The sequence below is a fragment of the Xylocopa sonorina genome, chromosome 6 (assembly GCF_050948175.1).
Source record: "Xylocopa sonorina isolate GNS202 chromosome 6, iyXylSono1_principal, whole genome shotgun sequence".
In the NCBI taxonomy this organism is placed as follows: domain Eukaryota; kingdom Metazoa; phylum Arthropoda; class Insecta; order Hymenoptera; family Apidae; genus Xylocopa; species Xylocopa sonorina.
In genome coordinates, this window is record NC_135198.1 from 3,759,138 (window position 1) to 3,773,101 (window position 13,964).

The 13,964-nt window shown below is 41.9% G+C and overlaps 2 protein-coding genes across 2 annotated transcripts; one reads left to right on the forward strand and one right to left on the reverse strand.

Moving 5' to 3' along the window:
* Positions 1 to 550: 550 nt before the first annotated feature.
* Positions 551 to 7,359, forward strand: Oatp58dc (Organic anion transporting polypeptide 58Dc). Its single transcript, XM_076896368.1, has 7 exons — positions 551 to 1,045; positions 2,088 to 2,197; positions 3,901 to 4,340; positions 4,465 to 5,140; positions 5,467 to 5,848; positions 6,521 to 6,622; positions 6,949 to 7,359. The coding sequence occupies exons 1-7, from the start codon at positions 715 to 717 to the stop codon at positions 7,068 to 7,070; spliced, it is 2,163 nt and encodes a 720-aa protein (XP_076752483.1). The 5' UTR covers positions 551 to 714; the 3' UTR covers positions 7,071 to 7,359.
* Positions 7,360 to 9,144: 1,785 nt separating this feature from the next.
* Positions 9,145 to 13,754, reverse strand: LOC143424593 (solute carrier organic anion transporter family member 1A5). Its single transcript, XM_076896741.1, has 9 exons — positions 13,496 to 13,754; positions 13,050 to 13,259; positions 12,731 to 12,989; positions 12,461 to 12,602; positions 11,832 to 12,123; positions 11,572 to 11,761; positions 11,216 to 11,468; positions 10,429 to 10,870; positions 9,145 to 10,194 (listed from the first exon to the last, which is right to left on the reverse strand). Exons 1-9 carry the CDS (start codon positions 13,752 to 13,754, stop codon positions 9,299 to 9,301), a joined length of 2,943 nt encoding a protein of 980 aa, XP_076752856.1. The 3' UTR covers positions 9,145 to 9,298.
* Between the last annotated feature and the right edge of the window lie 210 nt (positions 13,755 to 13,964).

Sequence of the window (13,964 nt, forward strand, 5' to 3'; positions counted from 1 at the left end):
TTTGTCTTCGATTTTGATGGATCGATCAGAGAGCGAACCGTGCGATCTCTGCTTAAAGTCGTTACTACCGTGCGCATCATTTTCCACGTTCTCGAACTATTTAATACAACATTGCATTTTCATCGAGATCAAATTGAATTACTCAACGAGGCTACCAATACAGAAATTGTTAAAAAAAGACTTGAAATACTGATCGTTTCTAACCACTCACTTGTTCCCTTCATCCATCGTCAAACTTCACGTGTCATTTCGCAACGAAACGTCAGAACAACCGCAAAATCTACGAAAAACCGCGAGATGCTTTTCCCGCGTTTCTCGCGATCGATCGATTCTCGCAAAGATCCAACCATGATCGCACCCGTCCAACGTAGCAACGATTGAACCCCCCAAAAAACTCCGTCGAATTTCCAGACAGAACGACATCGAGCGCGCGTCGTGTACCACGAAAATCGTATCGACGCGGGATCGATCTTAAAACCGCCGCGGCACGGAAACATGGAGAACACGTGACCCGGCGAGGCGGAATCGAAACGGAAGCGGCGGTGCGTGCTCGCCAGGGGAGGGTTTCGCCGAGGTGGTGGAAAACGAGCGATGCCAAGGGCCGCGAGGGCGGCGGACGTCGATCGAAAACGCGCGTGCATCGATTGAGGTCAGACCGATCGCGAAGCTGCGTAGCGGCGTGTTTCACGCCCGCGTACAACCAGCGGATCGAGGATGAAGAATAACGCGAGCAACCACGAGAAGAACGGGCCCGAGAGCCTGAAGCTGTTGAGGGTGCCGTCGACGCCGCCGACCACGCCGACCACGCCGACCACCCCGAGCTCCAGAGGCCTCGAGGACGTCTTCAGGGACCTGCCCATCACCGACGAGACCTCCTGCGGCATTTGGTGTCTGCGCAACCCGACGCTGCAGCGATTTGCCAACAAGAAGGCCTACGTGTTCCTCTACGGTGTCCTCGGTTGTATATTCTCGGCCAGTTACGCGTACTTCAATGGTACCATCACTACCATCGAGAAGAGGTTCAAGATACCTTCGAAGACGACAGGTGAGGCAATAGAAATTAGGATGTTTTTTATAGGATATATTGTTGTTTAATCGTTTGGGGTTATTGTGTTTGGAAAAGAATTGTTTGTGTCTGTACTATCAATTTTAAATTGGCGCCACTGAAAATTGGAGATTGTACGCGGGTGAATCTTGAGAATAGCACGGTTATTTAAAAATTTCTTCTTTCTCCGTTCTGTTTCCATTGAATGTGAGGGCGATGTACCGGGAGTAAGGAATCACACTCGACCTTTTTGCTCTCAATTTTAATATAACAGACAACAATAGTGGAATAACAAGTTCTTAATAGCGGGGGCGGTGCTATGGCCACGATTCCTTCACGTCGCTACGCGACTCTAATAAAACTCTGATCGACCTCACAATTCTTAACGAATGTGGAGGTTGTTCTAAACGAACTGTTCTAGACGAACCGGGTGTTCTAGACGAACTATTCTAACCGAATCGTTCTAACCGAACTGTCTGCTTGAATTGTTCTGACCGAACTGTCGCGAGGACGAAAATGTCGTCCCTTAAAAATGTGTACAGAAAAGGATGGGAAAACCAAGAATGAAAAGGATGGATGCACGGACGGGGAGAGTGAACGCTTCCACGAAACGCAACGGACGGAAATTGGTCATAAATAAACCAAGTTTAAGGATCTGCCGTACGCGACTGGGCAATGCTCAGTCGCGACGAAATCTCAAAGGAAACGATTGCTTGGCCCGGATGATGGACACGAACCAGAAGCGCGCGGGCCTGGTCGCCAAGTGCTAATCCGCGGTGACCAGACCTGCGCTGCGTCGTGGGAACGCATTGTTATCTCGCTAGAAAATTTGCGACGAGAAAATACTGGGAATCGTAGCCGCCACAAATGAAATGAAATCTTCGATAATCGTTGCGATCGATCGAGGATCATTAAACAGACAATGTTCTATTTAATGCTCGTCCAATATTTACAGTTACTATCGCGAATCAATAAACTCAGTAGCGATTTAATTATTTTCCACGCAGCGAAGATATTAAATATTAAACATTTCTCCTTCCAGGCCTTATCACCGTGGGCAATGATATCTCGCAACTGTTTGTATCGGTGGTCCTGTCTTACTACGCAGGAAGGGGTCACAGGCCTCGATGGATCGCATTTGGCATTTACACCGTAAGTTTTACTCCATCGTCGCTCGAAAACGCAACCCCAACTATCAAATTCCACCCTCGTACATTTCTCACCCCTCACCCCGTCTCTCTTTCGGTGCTTGTCTTCGCACAGACGAAATAATGCACGAGAAACTATCAGCTATCGATATACGCCCCGTAGAACGATCTAGGAGACGTCATAACCCTCCGGTTGGCCGGTTCTTAATTAAATTAGGAAGCGTTGAAATCGTAGCGCTACGCTCATTCACGCCTCTTACCATCGTAGTCTCGCCACCGTGTGCTTAGCTAAGCGCTCCCATTCATTGGACAGTGAAAAGACGCTGGCAATGTATGCGAACCAGCTAGCCGGTCATGATATTTTCAATAATTAATTTGGCGATTGTTCTTACCTAATTATCGATGCGCCCCGCTTGATACGCTCGACGTTCAATTCGAGTCTGGCGTAGGTAACGCGAAAAATTTTGCAAAATTTGCTACCACCATTGTGTTTCTACGGCGAACGGTAGACGAGTCTGGTTTCTAGCGGTTACTGGCTCGAGTGACCGCTGAAGGCACTAGACGCGATGTTTGCGAGTTCTCCATTGCTGTACTTTTGTTCGATTCTAATTCGTATCCCTAAATTGTATTAAGAAGAAATTTTGAATGTTGTGTTTTATCAATGATAGTTTAATCAGGAATTATTTCTGTATAAGATTTTTTATCTAGTCTCGAGTATAATTGTTAAATATTTTTGTAACTAATCTCAATTTTGAATAATTAATATTGCTCTTATTAACCACATCTATCTTTCCTTAGGATGCTTTGGAATATTTAAGTTTCTAGACAATTTTCTCTCTGTGCAAATGGCAGTTTTTTAAATATATTTAGAGCAGTAATTAAGATAATTAAGCTTCCCCCAAATTCTGTTCGAGTAAACGATCGTATCGACGAATGTTAATATTTTCGAAATCTTTTCCTCAGATTCTCGATTAATCGCGTTACAATTCCTAATCAAGCAGTTATTTCAATTGTTATCTGTTGCAAGATGTTCGAATAAACGTAATTGAATTATATCCTGACACATATTGCCAGAGCAATCGATCGGATAACGTAATAGCAAATATGAACTGCAGACAATCTCAATCAGACGTCTCTAACAATTGCTGCGCGCTTTTGGATATAAAAACTTCAAAAGAATGCAATTTTCCAGACGGAGTTTGTTTAATCAGACAGGTGTAAATATTAGAGATCGTGCTCGCATTACCAAAGGAGTACGTTTTATGGCAAATATCAGCTGCTAAAGATAGGCAATACTGATGCAGATACAGTATCGAGTCCATATTTTATTTGAATTTCCTATCATAATTAATCATTCTCTTAAGCATACGAACTCAATTTCTTTTCAGATACTATAAAGCTATTTTATTCTGGATAGGATGACACTTTAACTAATACTTCAAACAACCCATACTTTATATCTCAACCCCTTTTCTCCTTCAGTACGTAGTAACCAACAATAATAAAAAATTTTTTTCGATATACGAGTTAATAAAATAATCGTCCAGAAAATATGATTTCAATATAGATCATAATGTGTTTGCAACAAAGAAGGTGCTCATTACTATTTTATAATGCAATGAGACCACTGCAGTACAAATTAAATTCTTCTTCTCAAAAAAAAAAAGGAAGAAAACAATTAAACATCTGTTTACCCTTCCTCTTCAGGTGGTCCTCTTCTGCTGTTTAACGATGTTGCCCCACTTCCTGTACGGCCCAGGTGAAGACGCTCTTCTGCTCACCAAGGAATATGGCGCGAAACCGGAGAACGTGAACTCGAGTCACATACCTGACAAATACAGAAAATTCTTATGCCGTGGAAAAGAGAGTCAAGAGAACGAATGCGAGGACGCCGACGAAAATTACGCCCCCCAAGTGTTACTTTTCATAGCGCAATTGGTATCGGGAGTCGGTGGTTCGCTCTACTACACATTAGGGGTGTCTTACATGGACGACAACATACAGAAATCGAAGACACCAGCATTGATCAGTTTCTCGTACTTCCTGAGAATGTTGGGGCCAGCCATTGGTTATGGCCTCGCTTCGTTCGCTCTGAAATTCTACATCAGCCCCTCACTGACGCCCACAATTACAACGCAGGACCCAAGGTAAACTAAACCATACCTCGCAGCTCTTAATTATTAAAATAACAACGAAACGACGTTAAAAATCGCGTGAAACTTATCTCACGATCGTTATCGTTAACACTGTTCGATTGTTAAACGCGAACAGGTGGCTAGGCGCCTGGTGGCTCGGTTGGATCATCCTGGCGTTCCTCCTCTTCGTCTTCGCCAGCATAATTGCGCTCTTCCCGAAAACTCTGCCCAGAGCCGCGGCTCGTAAAGCGTTGGCGTTGGAGCAGAGCAAATCAGCGGCGAACATAAAAGGTGGCGAGGAACCGGAACTGCCAGCCTCGTTCTCCGACATGATGAGGACGTTCAAACGGTTGCTGACCAACACCACTCTGATGTGCAACAATCTCGCGACCGTCTTCTATTTCATGGGCTACATGCCCTACTGGATCTTCATGCCCAAATACATCGAGACGCAGTACAAGCAATCCGCATCCGTTTCATCGTTGATAACCGGTACGGTCGGTCTGATCTTCAGCGCGTTTGGGATCCTGCTTTCTGGTCTGGTCATCTCCAAGTACAAGCCCAAGGCGAGGTACATGGCAGCGTGGAACGTGATGGTTGGGGCGATATCGATCATGGGGATGATCTCGTACGCTTTCCTTGGCTGCTCCGCGAACGACAGCCAGATCACCGTGCAATCGGATGGCGCTCTGAAGACGCTGCTTCCGTGCAATGAAGAATGCCACTGCGACTACGTTACTTACAGTCCCGTTTGCTCTGAACACGGCCAAACGTTCATCTCGGCTTGTCACGCTGGATGTCGAAATATGAAGGTTCGACAATGGAATATTTTCGATTTCTCGAGGAGAGAATTCGTTTCGTTGTTTACAGAGCTCTGCATATAAATTGCTCTATGCTTGTTTAGAATCTAGAGAGCATAGTATACGCAGAATTTTAGATGATTAAATTGCAATTTGTCGGGTAGAAATTTTAACATTTTAAGTGCAAAGATTTGTCTCTTAAGTACAGCTGTATCGATTTTTTACTTTATTATTTTGAGGCACTGTACTGATTTATTATTCTGTTAATCGATATTTTGAGGTACTATGCCGATTTTAACGAACGCATAATTATTTGCAATTCAATTGATTATTTTCAGATACAAACGAATGGCAGTAAGATGTACACAGAATGCAGCTGCATAAAATCAAAGTCTCCGCATCCTATACCATTTTTGTTCACGAACAACACGTGGCCGCGCACAACGGAACTTCCGGTCGAGACGATCGCGCCGGAAATGCCGCTATTGGGCACCGCGGTGCCCGGTGCATGCCCCGTCGATTGTATGCACAAGTTTTACATCTTCCTCGCTGTGGTTTGTTTGCTCAAGTTCAGCGGCGCAACCGGAAGAGCGTCCAACTTTCTGGTCTCCGTCAGATGCGTCGACGAGAAGGATAAAACGGTGGCCATGGGCTTTGGATTGACCATCATGAGTTTATTCGCGTTTATACCTTCTCCTATTTTGTTTGGGTTTATCTTAGGTAAGATCGAAAGTACCATTAAGTTTCCACGTTGAACTTCGAACTTCCGTTCAAGCCGTTGACATTCTCATTGTAAAACGAGGAATGCAAGCAGATTTGTAACGTAAACTTCACCATGAATCTAAATTTATTGCTTTATTATATTATGCTTCTTAAACTCTACATTATTTTCTTTATAATTATGGTCGTTATGCTATTGTTAAAATTGTAAAGTATATGCCAAAAGGCAAAAATATTTAATTGCGAAACGTGGAGCGTGTACGTCGCCAGCAGCTTGAACGAAAAGAATTGATATGGAACGTGTAAATAATTAACAAACGCATTAGGAAATTCTGAGAACAATTCTGAACGTCGAAATAAACGGAGCATCTGAGGATAATGAAATTGCGTTTGACAGCTGGGTTTCGAGGAGAAACAACTTCGAAGGTCGCATAACAAGCGCGTGCAAACTCGCTACGAACACGACGCAGAATGTTTCTCTCGTTCCTTCTATTTCTTCCAGCGATTGATAATAATACAACATACTTGTACATTTCACTTATCACTTACGCAGTTCGCGAAAAAATCGATATTATTTAACCACTTTTATCTCCATGCGACGTCCGTCAATGTTATCGTCCGATTGTTTAACACATTCAAGATATATCAAATAAAAATGTTACCTGTTCGCAGATAAGACCTGCGTAGTTTGGGGAAAGACTTGCTCGGGTACAGGAAACTGTTGGCTGTACAACGGAGAAACGCTGAGATACCTGCTAAACTTCACCGCAGCCAGTAAGTTGTCACTGAATCTCCTTGACACTTATACGTCACGTTACGCTCGAGTCACTGAAAGCTGGTGACAGACTAGTCCCCTCCGTCGAACGCTGCTCCCCTCTCATTGTCCGTATTCCCCCACCTGACTTAGAGGTCCATCGCGATTCGTCGCGACTTCGAGTGGGGGTTCTCCCCTCCATTCGTATCCCCGTCGATCGCTCTACGGTCTACGCACCATTTTCCAGTGACGCAATCGAGTTACATAAACGTACGCGCGTAAAGCAAAAACTTTCGTGTGCTGAAAACGTCACCGTTTTTTGTAATCGTCATTCTCTTTTCCTCAGCGTTCGTAACGATCGGTACGTTGTTCGACGTGGGCGTCTGGTATTTCGTGAAAGACGTAAAGATCTTCGACGAAGAGATCGAGCTGAAAGACATAGCCGAGGAACCCGGGGAGACACTTTGAAAGTGAGCCATTAACGATCTAGTCAGATCATTACGTTTCAAGGAAATGCGAGGTAAAGGTTGAAGGCGAAGTCGTTGGCGAAGAGGAATAAAATGAAAAGATGGGGAAGAAAAAAAAAAGGAGGACGGGAGGGCCGACGCATAAAGACTTTACAAGTACCTTAAGCAACTTCTTAGATATTTAAAAGCTCGTAGTACCTCAGATAGAACTTACCGTCGACTAGTTCACTTATGAGGCACGCCATTTTCAAGACGAACGTCAATTTTATTTTTTACTATCCCCAATTTATTTTATCCATTATCGATGATGTCTCTTCATCGCTCACGAGAGTTTTAAGGATAAGCGTTAAGAAGGATTCGCAGTAGTATAAGACGTTCGGATCAGACGCGAACTCTGCTTTCGCGTACGAAAGCATAAACCTATGGATAAGAATTTGTGGCCAGTGGCGAGAGAAAGTGTTTCAATTTTAAATTTAATCATATGGTGTAATGTATCACGTTTTTTTTTCTTAAAATAATAGAACGCAATGTTCTTGGATAACATTAAGCTCAGAAGTTACTCGAATACAATGATTATTTTTTATTCGAAAGAGATTAATTTTCGCGTGGTGTAAAAGCAAATGCAAATAGAAACGATACTGAAAGTTAGGCCAATTAAGTAACAATAATGTCAAGGAAGGAGAGCTGCACACGATTGGCTGTATAATTGGCTGATTTAATTCCTAGGCGAAATAGAAATCGATAGATTCTTAAAATTTTTATCTGCTAATATTTGATAGAACATGTTCACTTAATAAAGGTATATTGATGCATGGTATGTTGTTACGTTGTACAGTATACAGTTTCAATAGCGAAACTAATATAGCGATAATAACAAAGAGAAGAAATAAATTAGATGATTTTAATTTTAAATAGAAACTTGTTGTATTTTAAAATTTTTATTTTAGTAGTATATATCTTTCAATAAAACGATTTTACTCGCAAAGGCCTGCATTGACATAACTTCACCCATCATTTGTGAAAGTGGTTCCTTTCTTTAATAATAAGAAGAGATATATATTTTGTTCTGTGCCTGGTGTTTCGTTTTCGGCAAAAATAATTTCGAAAATTTAAGCTGCAGCTTCATTATAAATAAACGAAATTAAATAAATAAAAATATAAGTTTTATATAAAAATATTCTACTCAGTATTTCTAAATTGATCATTACAAATATACACGATATATGATGCACGAGCAATTTAATTTCTACCAATAGTGTTCAAATCTAATTTAATTGGTTTGTCGATAGTAATGTTCGACTATGCAACGATTAAGAATAAATAATTAAGGTAAGTCCCTACTGGATATTTTAAAAGCGTTCTATTTATCCTCTCTTAATTTTGACACTAATCAAATATGTTCCCTTGAGAGACTGTGGTGATTATTATAAAATAATGTTTTTACTTTTCGTCTTCTAAGATTATACGATACCAATTAACACAATGCACTTTCATATAACCTTCTCATCTATTTAAACCAAAATCAAATGTGTAAATTGAAAATAACGCAAAGAAAAATTAATATTAATCTACATGTATAGAGATATATTTTAAATAAAATTATATGCACCTTCCGTCGTTCCTCTCTTGTCACGTATTCCACTCCTCCATCGTTCGAGGATCAGACATACATCGATTGATACACATCGTACACTTATACATTCGAGAATCCTCACATCACAACGCGCAAGTGAAATTGTTTATAGCTCTATGTAATTGGATGCATCTCCATAAATTGCACACCCCCAAAACTCATGCACCATTCTTGAACAACCCCGCTACACAAATGTTAAAACTCTCCAACTAACAGATATTAAAATTGTGATTCTAACCATACAGATCAATAAACGACTCTTAATGAACATTTATCGAAGACTACTTGGTTAACGAATTATTGAGAAACTAGAACGATTGACTAACGGATGGCCAAATAATGGAGGTTCTACTCTACTGCGACAGATGAGAAGCTAGCTAATTGGTTCTCGACCTTATAGTACCACCTCTTCCGCAATTGCAAATATCTGTTTCAGACATATTCTCATTACAGACAATACGGACAAATACTGTGCAATTGCTGAACATAAATGCAAAATTACAGCGTCCCAAAATGCCACGGGTGGGTAACGCATCGACCACCCCTGAATTGACTCTACCTGTAATTACTCTTCGATCAATCCGGCACTTTGGACATCAAAAATCAGTCTGCAACGTACCCAAGCTCCCTTTGCTAGACGTTTTCGGAGAGCTGACGCTCTCACGGGACTCAGGTCGATCCTCGATCACCTTGTCACCGTTTGAATTACTGGAACCTGACGAATTCTCGCCCCTAGATGACAATCTCTTCGGTGGCATCGGCCTACCAGCTTGCAGCTTGCCAATCCCCCCATACGGCTTGATCCACGGTTTAGTACTCCTCGTTGGCGAGCGCACTGGATTCACCAGAGGTATACCAACTTCGTTGAAGTCACCTTTCTTCTGGAACACGTCGTCGTCTCTCTTCCTCGAGTACTCGAAGCTGTCGGTTTTCGAAGAACCGTCTATCTGAGGACTCTCAGGAACTGGAGGACTCTGAGGACTTTGAGAACTCTGAGGACTCTGAGAACTCTGAGGCGATGCAGTCCATCTTCTGCTTAGCCTGGGATCGTCGTAGTTGTCCGGATTGGGGAACTCCCGTCTGAACGGCGATTTTCCATCGATGCTGAATGTAGGATCGTACTCCCTGCTCGAGACGCGTCTACGTGACCTTGGCTCCATGCTGCTTAGATCACTCTCCACGTCCGAGTCGATGTCCAACGGTCTGTACGCTACCTTTGGGCTCGAGTCCTTCTTGCTCGAACTACCTTCGTCGCTCGAACTTAGATCGTCCTCTGAGTCCAAGTTCCCGATCCTTGGCTGTGGCGTTTGCGATCCTTGGCTGAGAGTAGACTTCGAATCGGTTCGACGATTTCCAGGACCCAAAGGACCGTATTTCAGTGGTACATCCTCGGTGTCGTTCGCGTCCTCTTCTTCTTCTGGCTGCTCGCTCGGGGTGTTCACTCGGTTTCGCGTGGATTCGTTTGTAACTTCTACTTGAACCGAAGTTTCATCTAAAGTTAAACACAGGATATAATTGGAGAAGCATTTCTTTACTGTTGTCTTTAATTTCATTTTATAGTTTTGTTTAGGAGACACGCGTGTAGGTTTAGTTTTCAGAGAATGCTTTCTTAAATTTGAATTTAGATCGAGAGTTACGATTGAGAACGACTGTGATTTAAAATCGAATTTAAGGAAGCGTTCGTAATTCATCAGAAAATCATATGAGCGTTGTTGTTACAACTTACTGTTTTGGCCATCGTTCGTTTGTTGCGTTTGCTGTAAGGGTGCAGCGGTAAGGTTACGAATAAAGTCATGCATTTCGACCTCGTTTATCATTTTGATCTCTTTCTCTGCGTAGAGTTCGATGTTTTCACAGAAGAACCAGACTATGACCCTTAATAGAACGCACAGTCCCAGTAACGAGCCGGTCAGATAGCACAGATAATTGCCAAGATGTAAACCGTCGTGAAGACGACACATGGTTCCATGAGTGCCCCAGTATTGACATGTCAGATTTGCGATCACGTCGTAAATAATTTTCCCGGGTACGTTCGCCACCAACGCCACGCAGGTCATCCAAAACCCTATGCCGATCGCCTTGTCTTGCGCGTTCACCGATCTTAGGATCACCAATAAGTCTCCCACGAGTGTCGAAGCAATTAGCATGTACGTTATGAGAATTCCAAACTGGGGACCAATATGAATCACTGATTTCATTCGCGAATTAAATTTGTAGATTATAGTTTTTGTTTTAGGACTTTGTAAGTTAGTTAATTATGCGACTGGTATCTCGAATTTCTCAGCTCGCAATTCGGATCGTTACTAATCGTCGATACATCAACCACTGCTTTCAATTTCTCTTTCACAGAAACTATGAAACTACATTTCATCACTAAGTTTGCAAATTTTCTAGATTACTAAATGCACCGATACAAATTACAATAATACGTTTTCTGATATAAAAACCGTAAAAATTGTAGCAGTAAAATATTATAAAACAGTAGAATGATGGAATCTTAACGCAATACTCACCTCGAAAACCAACCAGCTAAACTGACAATCATTCAAGTTACAAGACCCATCAGTCGCTTCGTCCACCCCCGTCATTGATTTCACGCATTCGCAGTTACTATAAATCGTCATACCGCTTTTTACAGAGGAGCTGGTGCAGCCAGCATGGCAGGGGCTGTAGTAAGTGTATTCGCCTCCGCTGTCGCAGACAGGCCGGAAGTCGGCGTCGTTCGAGCAGCCGCAATGTTTGTTGCAGAATTGCAGTAGGACTAAACTAGAAATGGCAAGCACGTATCACACATACGCTCCAAAAACTACAACTACACCGATTGAACTAATATTTCACACATTTCTGAACACTCTGTCAGTTTACTTACGAGTTCTTTCTGACGCCAACTATCGGATTGTTGATGCAACGCGCTGCAGACAACGTAAAAATGATTCCCAACGCTATAAGGGTTGCTATAGTGCTGTAACCGATGATACTTCTGGCTGTGGGCTTCGCCTTGGTAATTACGAAACCGGAAATAATCACGATTAAACTGACCAGTATAGGTTTCAAGATGTCTGAAACGATGAGAAACATTAATTTGTGTTATTAATTACATATTCTTGTTCTGTCACTGGTCTAACTTACTCGTTACTAGTCTCGATAGACTCGGATCGCCTAAGCCTCGCAGCATTCCTGTCGGCTTCGGTACGTGGAATCGCGACTCTGCTATAAGATTCTCGAAAGCCATGAAATTTATAATGGCTGTGATGTAGAGGGTACAAGCTAGGATTTGACAGATTAGCGTTTTGTTTGCGACCAGTCTGGCTAACGATGGCCAAAAATTGGAATCGCCTGCCTTTTGTCTGGTCTCGCTTAGAGATGTCTGATCGTAGTTCGTGGAGCCGTTCAGTAACGAGGCGGCACCTTGTTCCACGGCCTGATTCAAAGAACAATCATTTCGATAATTAGCAGCGCTTCTAAATTAAAAAAGCTTATTATTGCAGTTCATTCGCAGTTTTAGTGCATTCGGTGGAATGAGAATTGTAGCGATGTAAATAAGAGAAAGTTGATTATTTTTTAGTTATTAAAATTATTTTATAGCGCGAAGATATAATTAAGATCGAAGGAGATAAAAAAATATCGAGTTCTTTATATCGAAGTAATGAGTATTGAAAAGTATAAGTTTCTTTAAACGTATATACTCGCATAATTATGATTATCGACTCTGTATATGTTAGGTAGTATTTAATTGGCTAAAAATGATCACCAGTTACCTCGGATAATAACATTCGTGGGAACCACGAAAGCAATAAGCCAGGGACGACAAGTAGTATGGTGAGGATCGGTAAGCCTAACCACCACGCCCCGATTTGTTCCCTGTACGATTCTATGGGCGTTAAATCCACCGCGTCGATCCTGTGTCGAGAAGAATTTTCACAAAGTATTGAATCTTGTGTGTATTCCAAGTGTTTGAATTTTACTTTAGAAATTTGTGATACGACATTAGAATACGAAAGTGAAATTCATTGATCGCTGTTACTCACCTAAGGCAACCCCACGCCAAGATAAATCCAAAAAGGACACCCATAATTTTCACAGCGATGAGGAGTCCGATGAAAGGGGCCACGTGTTTATTTTTAGTATTGTCGTCTAAGTAGGAGATGCCCAAAGCAAAGTACGCAATATTGGCTACACCAGATATAATTTGCATAACTATCATCACTGCTAACGTGAAGTAGCAGGATTCATCCTCTGTTGGAACGATTCTCGATGACGCCACGTTGCACAGCTCTCGGCTATCGTCTGCGAAATAATTTTATTCTAGTGTAATATTGCCTTTCTGTTATAACTTTCAGTGAATACCTGCGTATATCGAGAGATGCGTGAAATTTTCCGTTTCCTCGGCAACTTTCGTCTGATGGGTCAGATGCGGGATTATCATAACGAAATACGAAACGCTTTGCAGAAGAACTACCGCACCAATCCAGGCGGCTCTGTGAATTCTGTTACCCCAATATGCGACGACTATCCCAAGAACGAAGGGTGTCAAGTCTGATATCACCAGCACCCATTCTGTAGAATTTAAACAGAGCGTTTTATAAAAATTTTTAAATAATACGTGAATAATTGAAATATTACGTGAAGTGCACGATACAGTAGATAAATTATTTTAAATTTCAGCCAAAAACAATTCATATAATTATTATAGTTTATCGGTAATAGTAAAATGAATTTAATTATTCTGAAAATGAACAATTTTTTCGTTGAGCATTTGGATATAGTATAATTGAAGTAATCGAAACACATACCCACTAGATAGGGATCGAATTGGTACCTCCGCGCTATCGTAGGGGCTGCTATGTGAAGGTACGCGTGAGCAGCGGCTTGGACCAATCCCACCCATGACAGTAGCCCAACGAAAAGAGGTCTGGTTGCAAATCTTGCTAATTTCGGACATGGCAATTGTTTGCAACCGCAGTCTATCGACTGGTCCGGTATAGGGTTGGCTGGTCCACTTAAAGAACCTTCCACTTCTGGCTGTATCGCTTCTTCGGGATGTGCAGTCATCCCTTTGAGAAAATGAAATTCGCAATTGATTGGGCTTGGAAATTCAGGGGTAAATTCGAAGGAAAAATTAAAGAATCGTTTTCGAAATTAACAAGAGCAGTAGTTTCATCGTTTGTCAAATTTATCGACTATTTTACTGAGAATTAGCATTCTTATTCTTTTTCTTTAATTTCACTAACTATGCATCGAAGAAAGTTTTAGTAAATCCAA

Excerpts from the sequence above, each read along its gene's own strand:
- Oatp58dc (XM_076896368.1), top strand. The coding sequence starts at position 715 with ATGAAGAATAACGCGAGCAACCACGAGAAGAACGGGCCCGAGAGCCTG. Across the intron at positions 5,141-5,466 it reads CTGGATGTCGAAATATGAAG|ATACAAACGAATGGCAGTAA; the intron begins GTTCGACAATGG and ends GATTATTTTCAG. Across the intron at positions 5,849-6,520 it reads TTTGTTTGGGTTTATCTTAG|ATAAGACCTGCGTAGTTTGG; the intron begins GTAAGATCGAAA and ends ACCTGTTCGCAG.
- LOC143424593 (XM_076896741.1), bottom strand. The coding sequence starts at position 13,754 with ATGACTGCACATCCCGAAGAAGCGATACAGCCAGAAGTGGAAGGTTCT. Across the intron at positions 13,260-13,495 it reads ATTCGATCCCTATCTAGTGG|AATGGGTGCTGGTGATATCA; the intron begins GTATGTGTTTCG and ends TAAATTCTACAG. Across the intron at positions 12,603-12,730 it reads TTGGCGTGGGGTTGCCTTAG|GATCGACGCGGTGGATTTAA; the intron begins GTGAGTAACAGC and ends TTCTCGACACAG.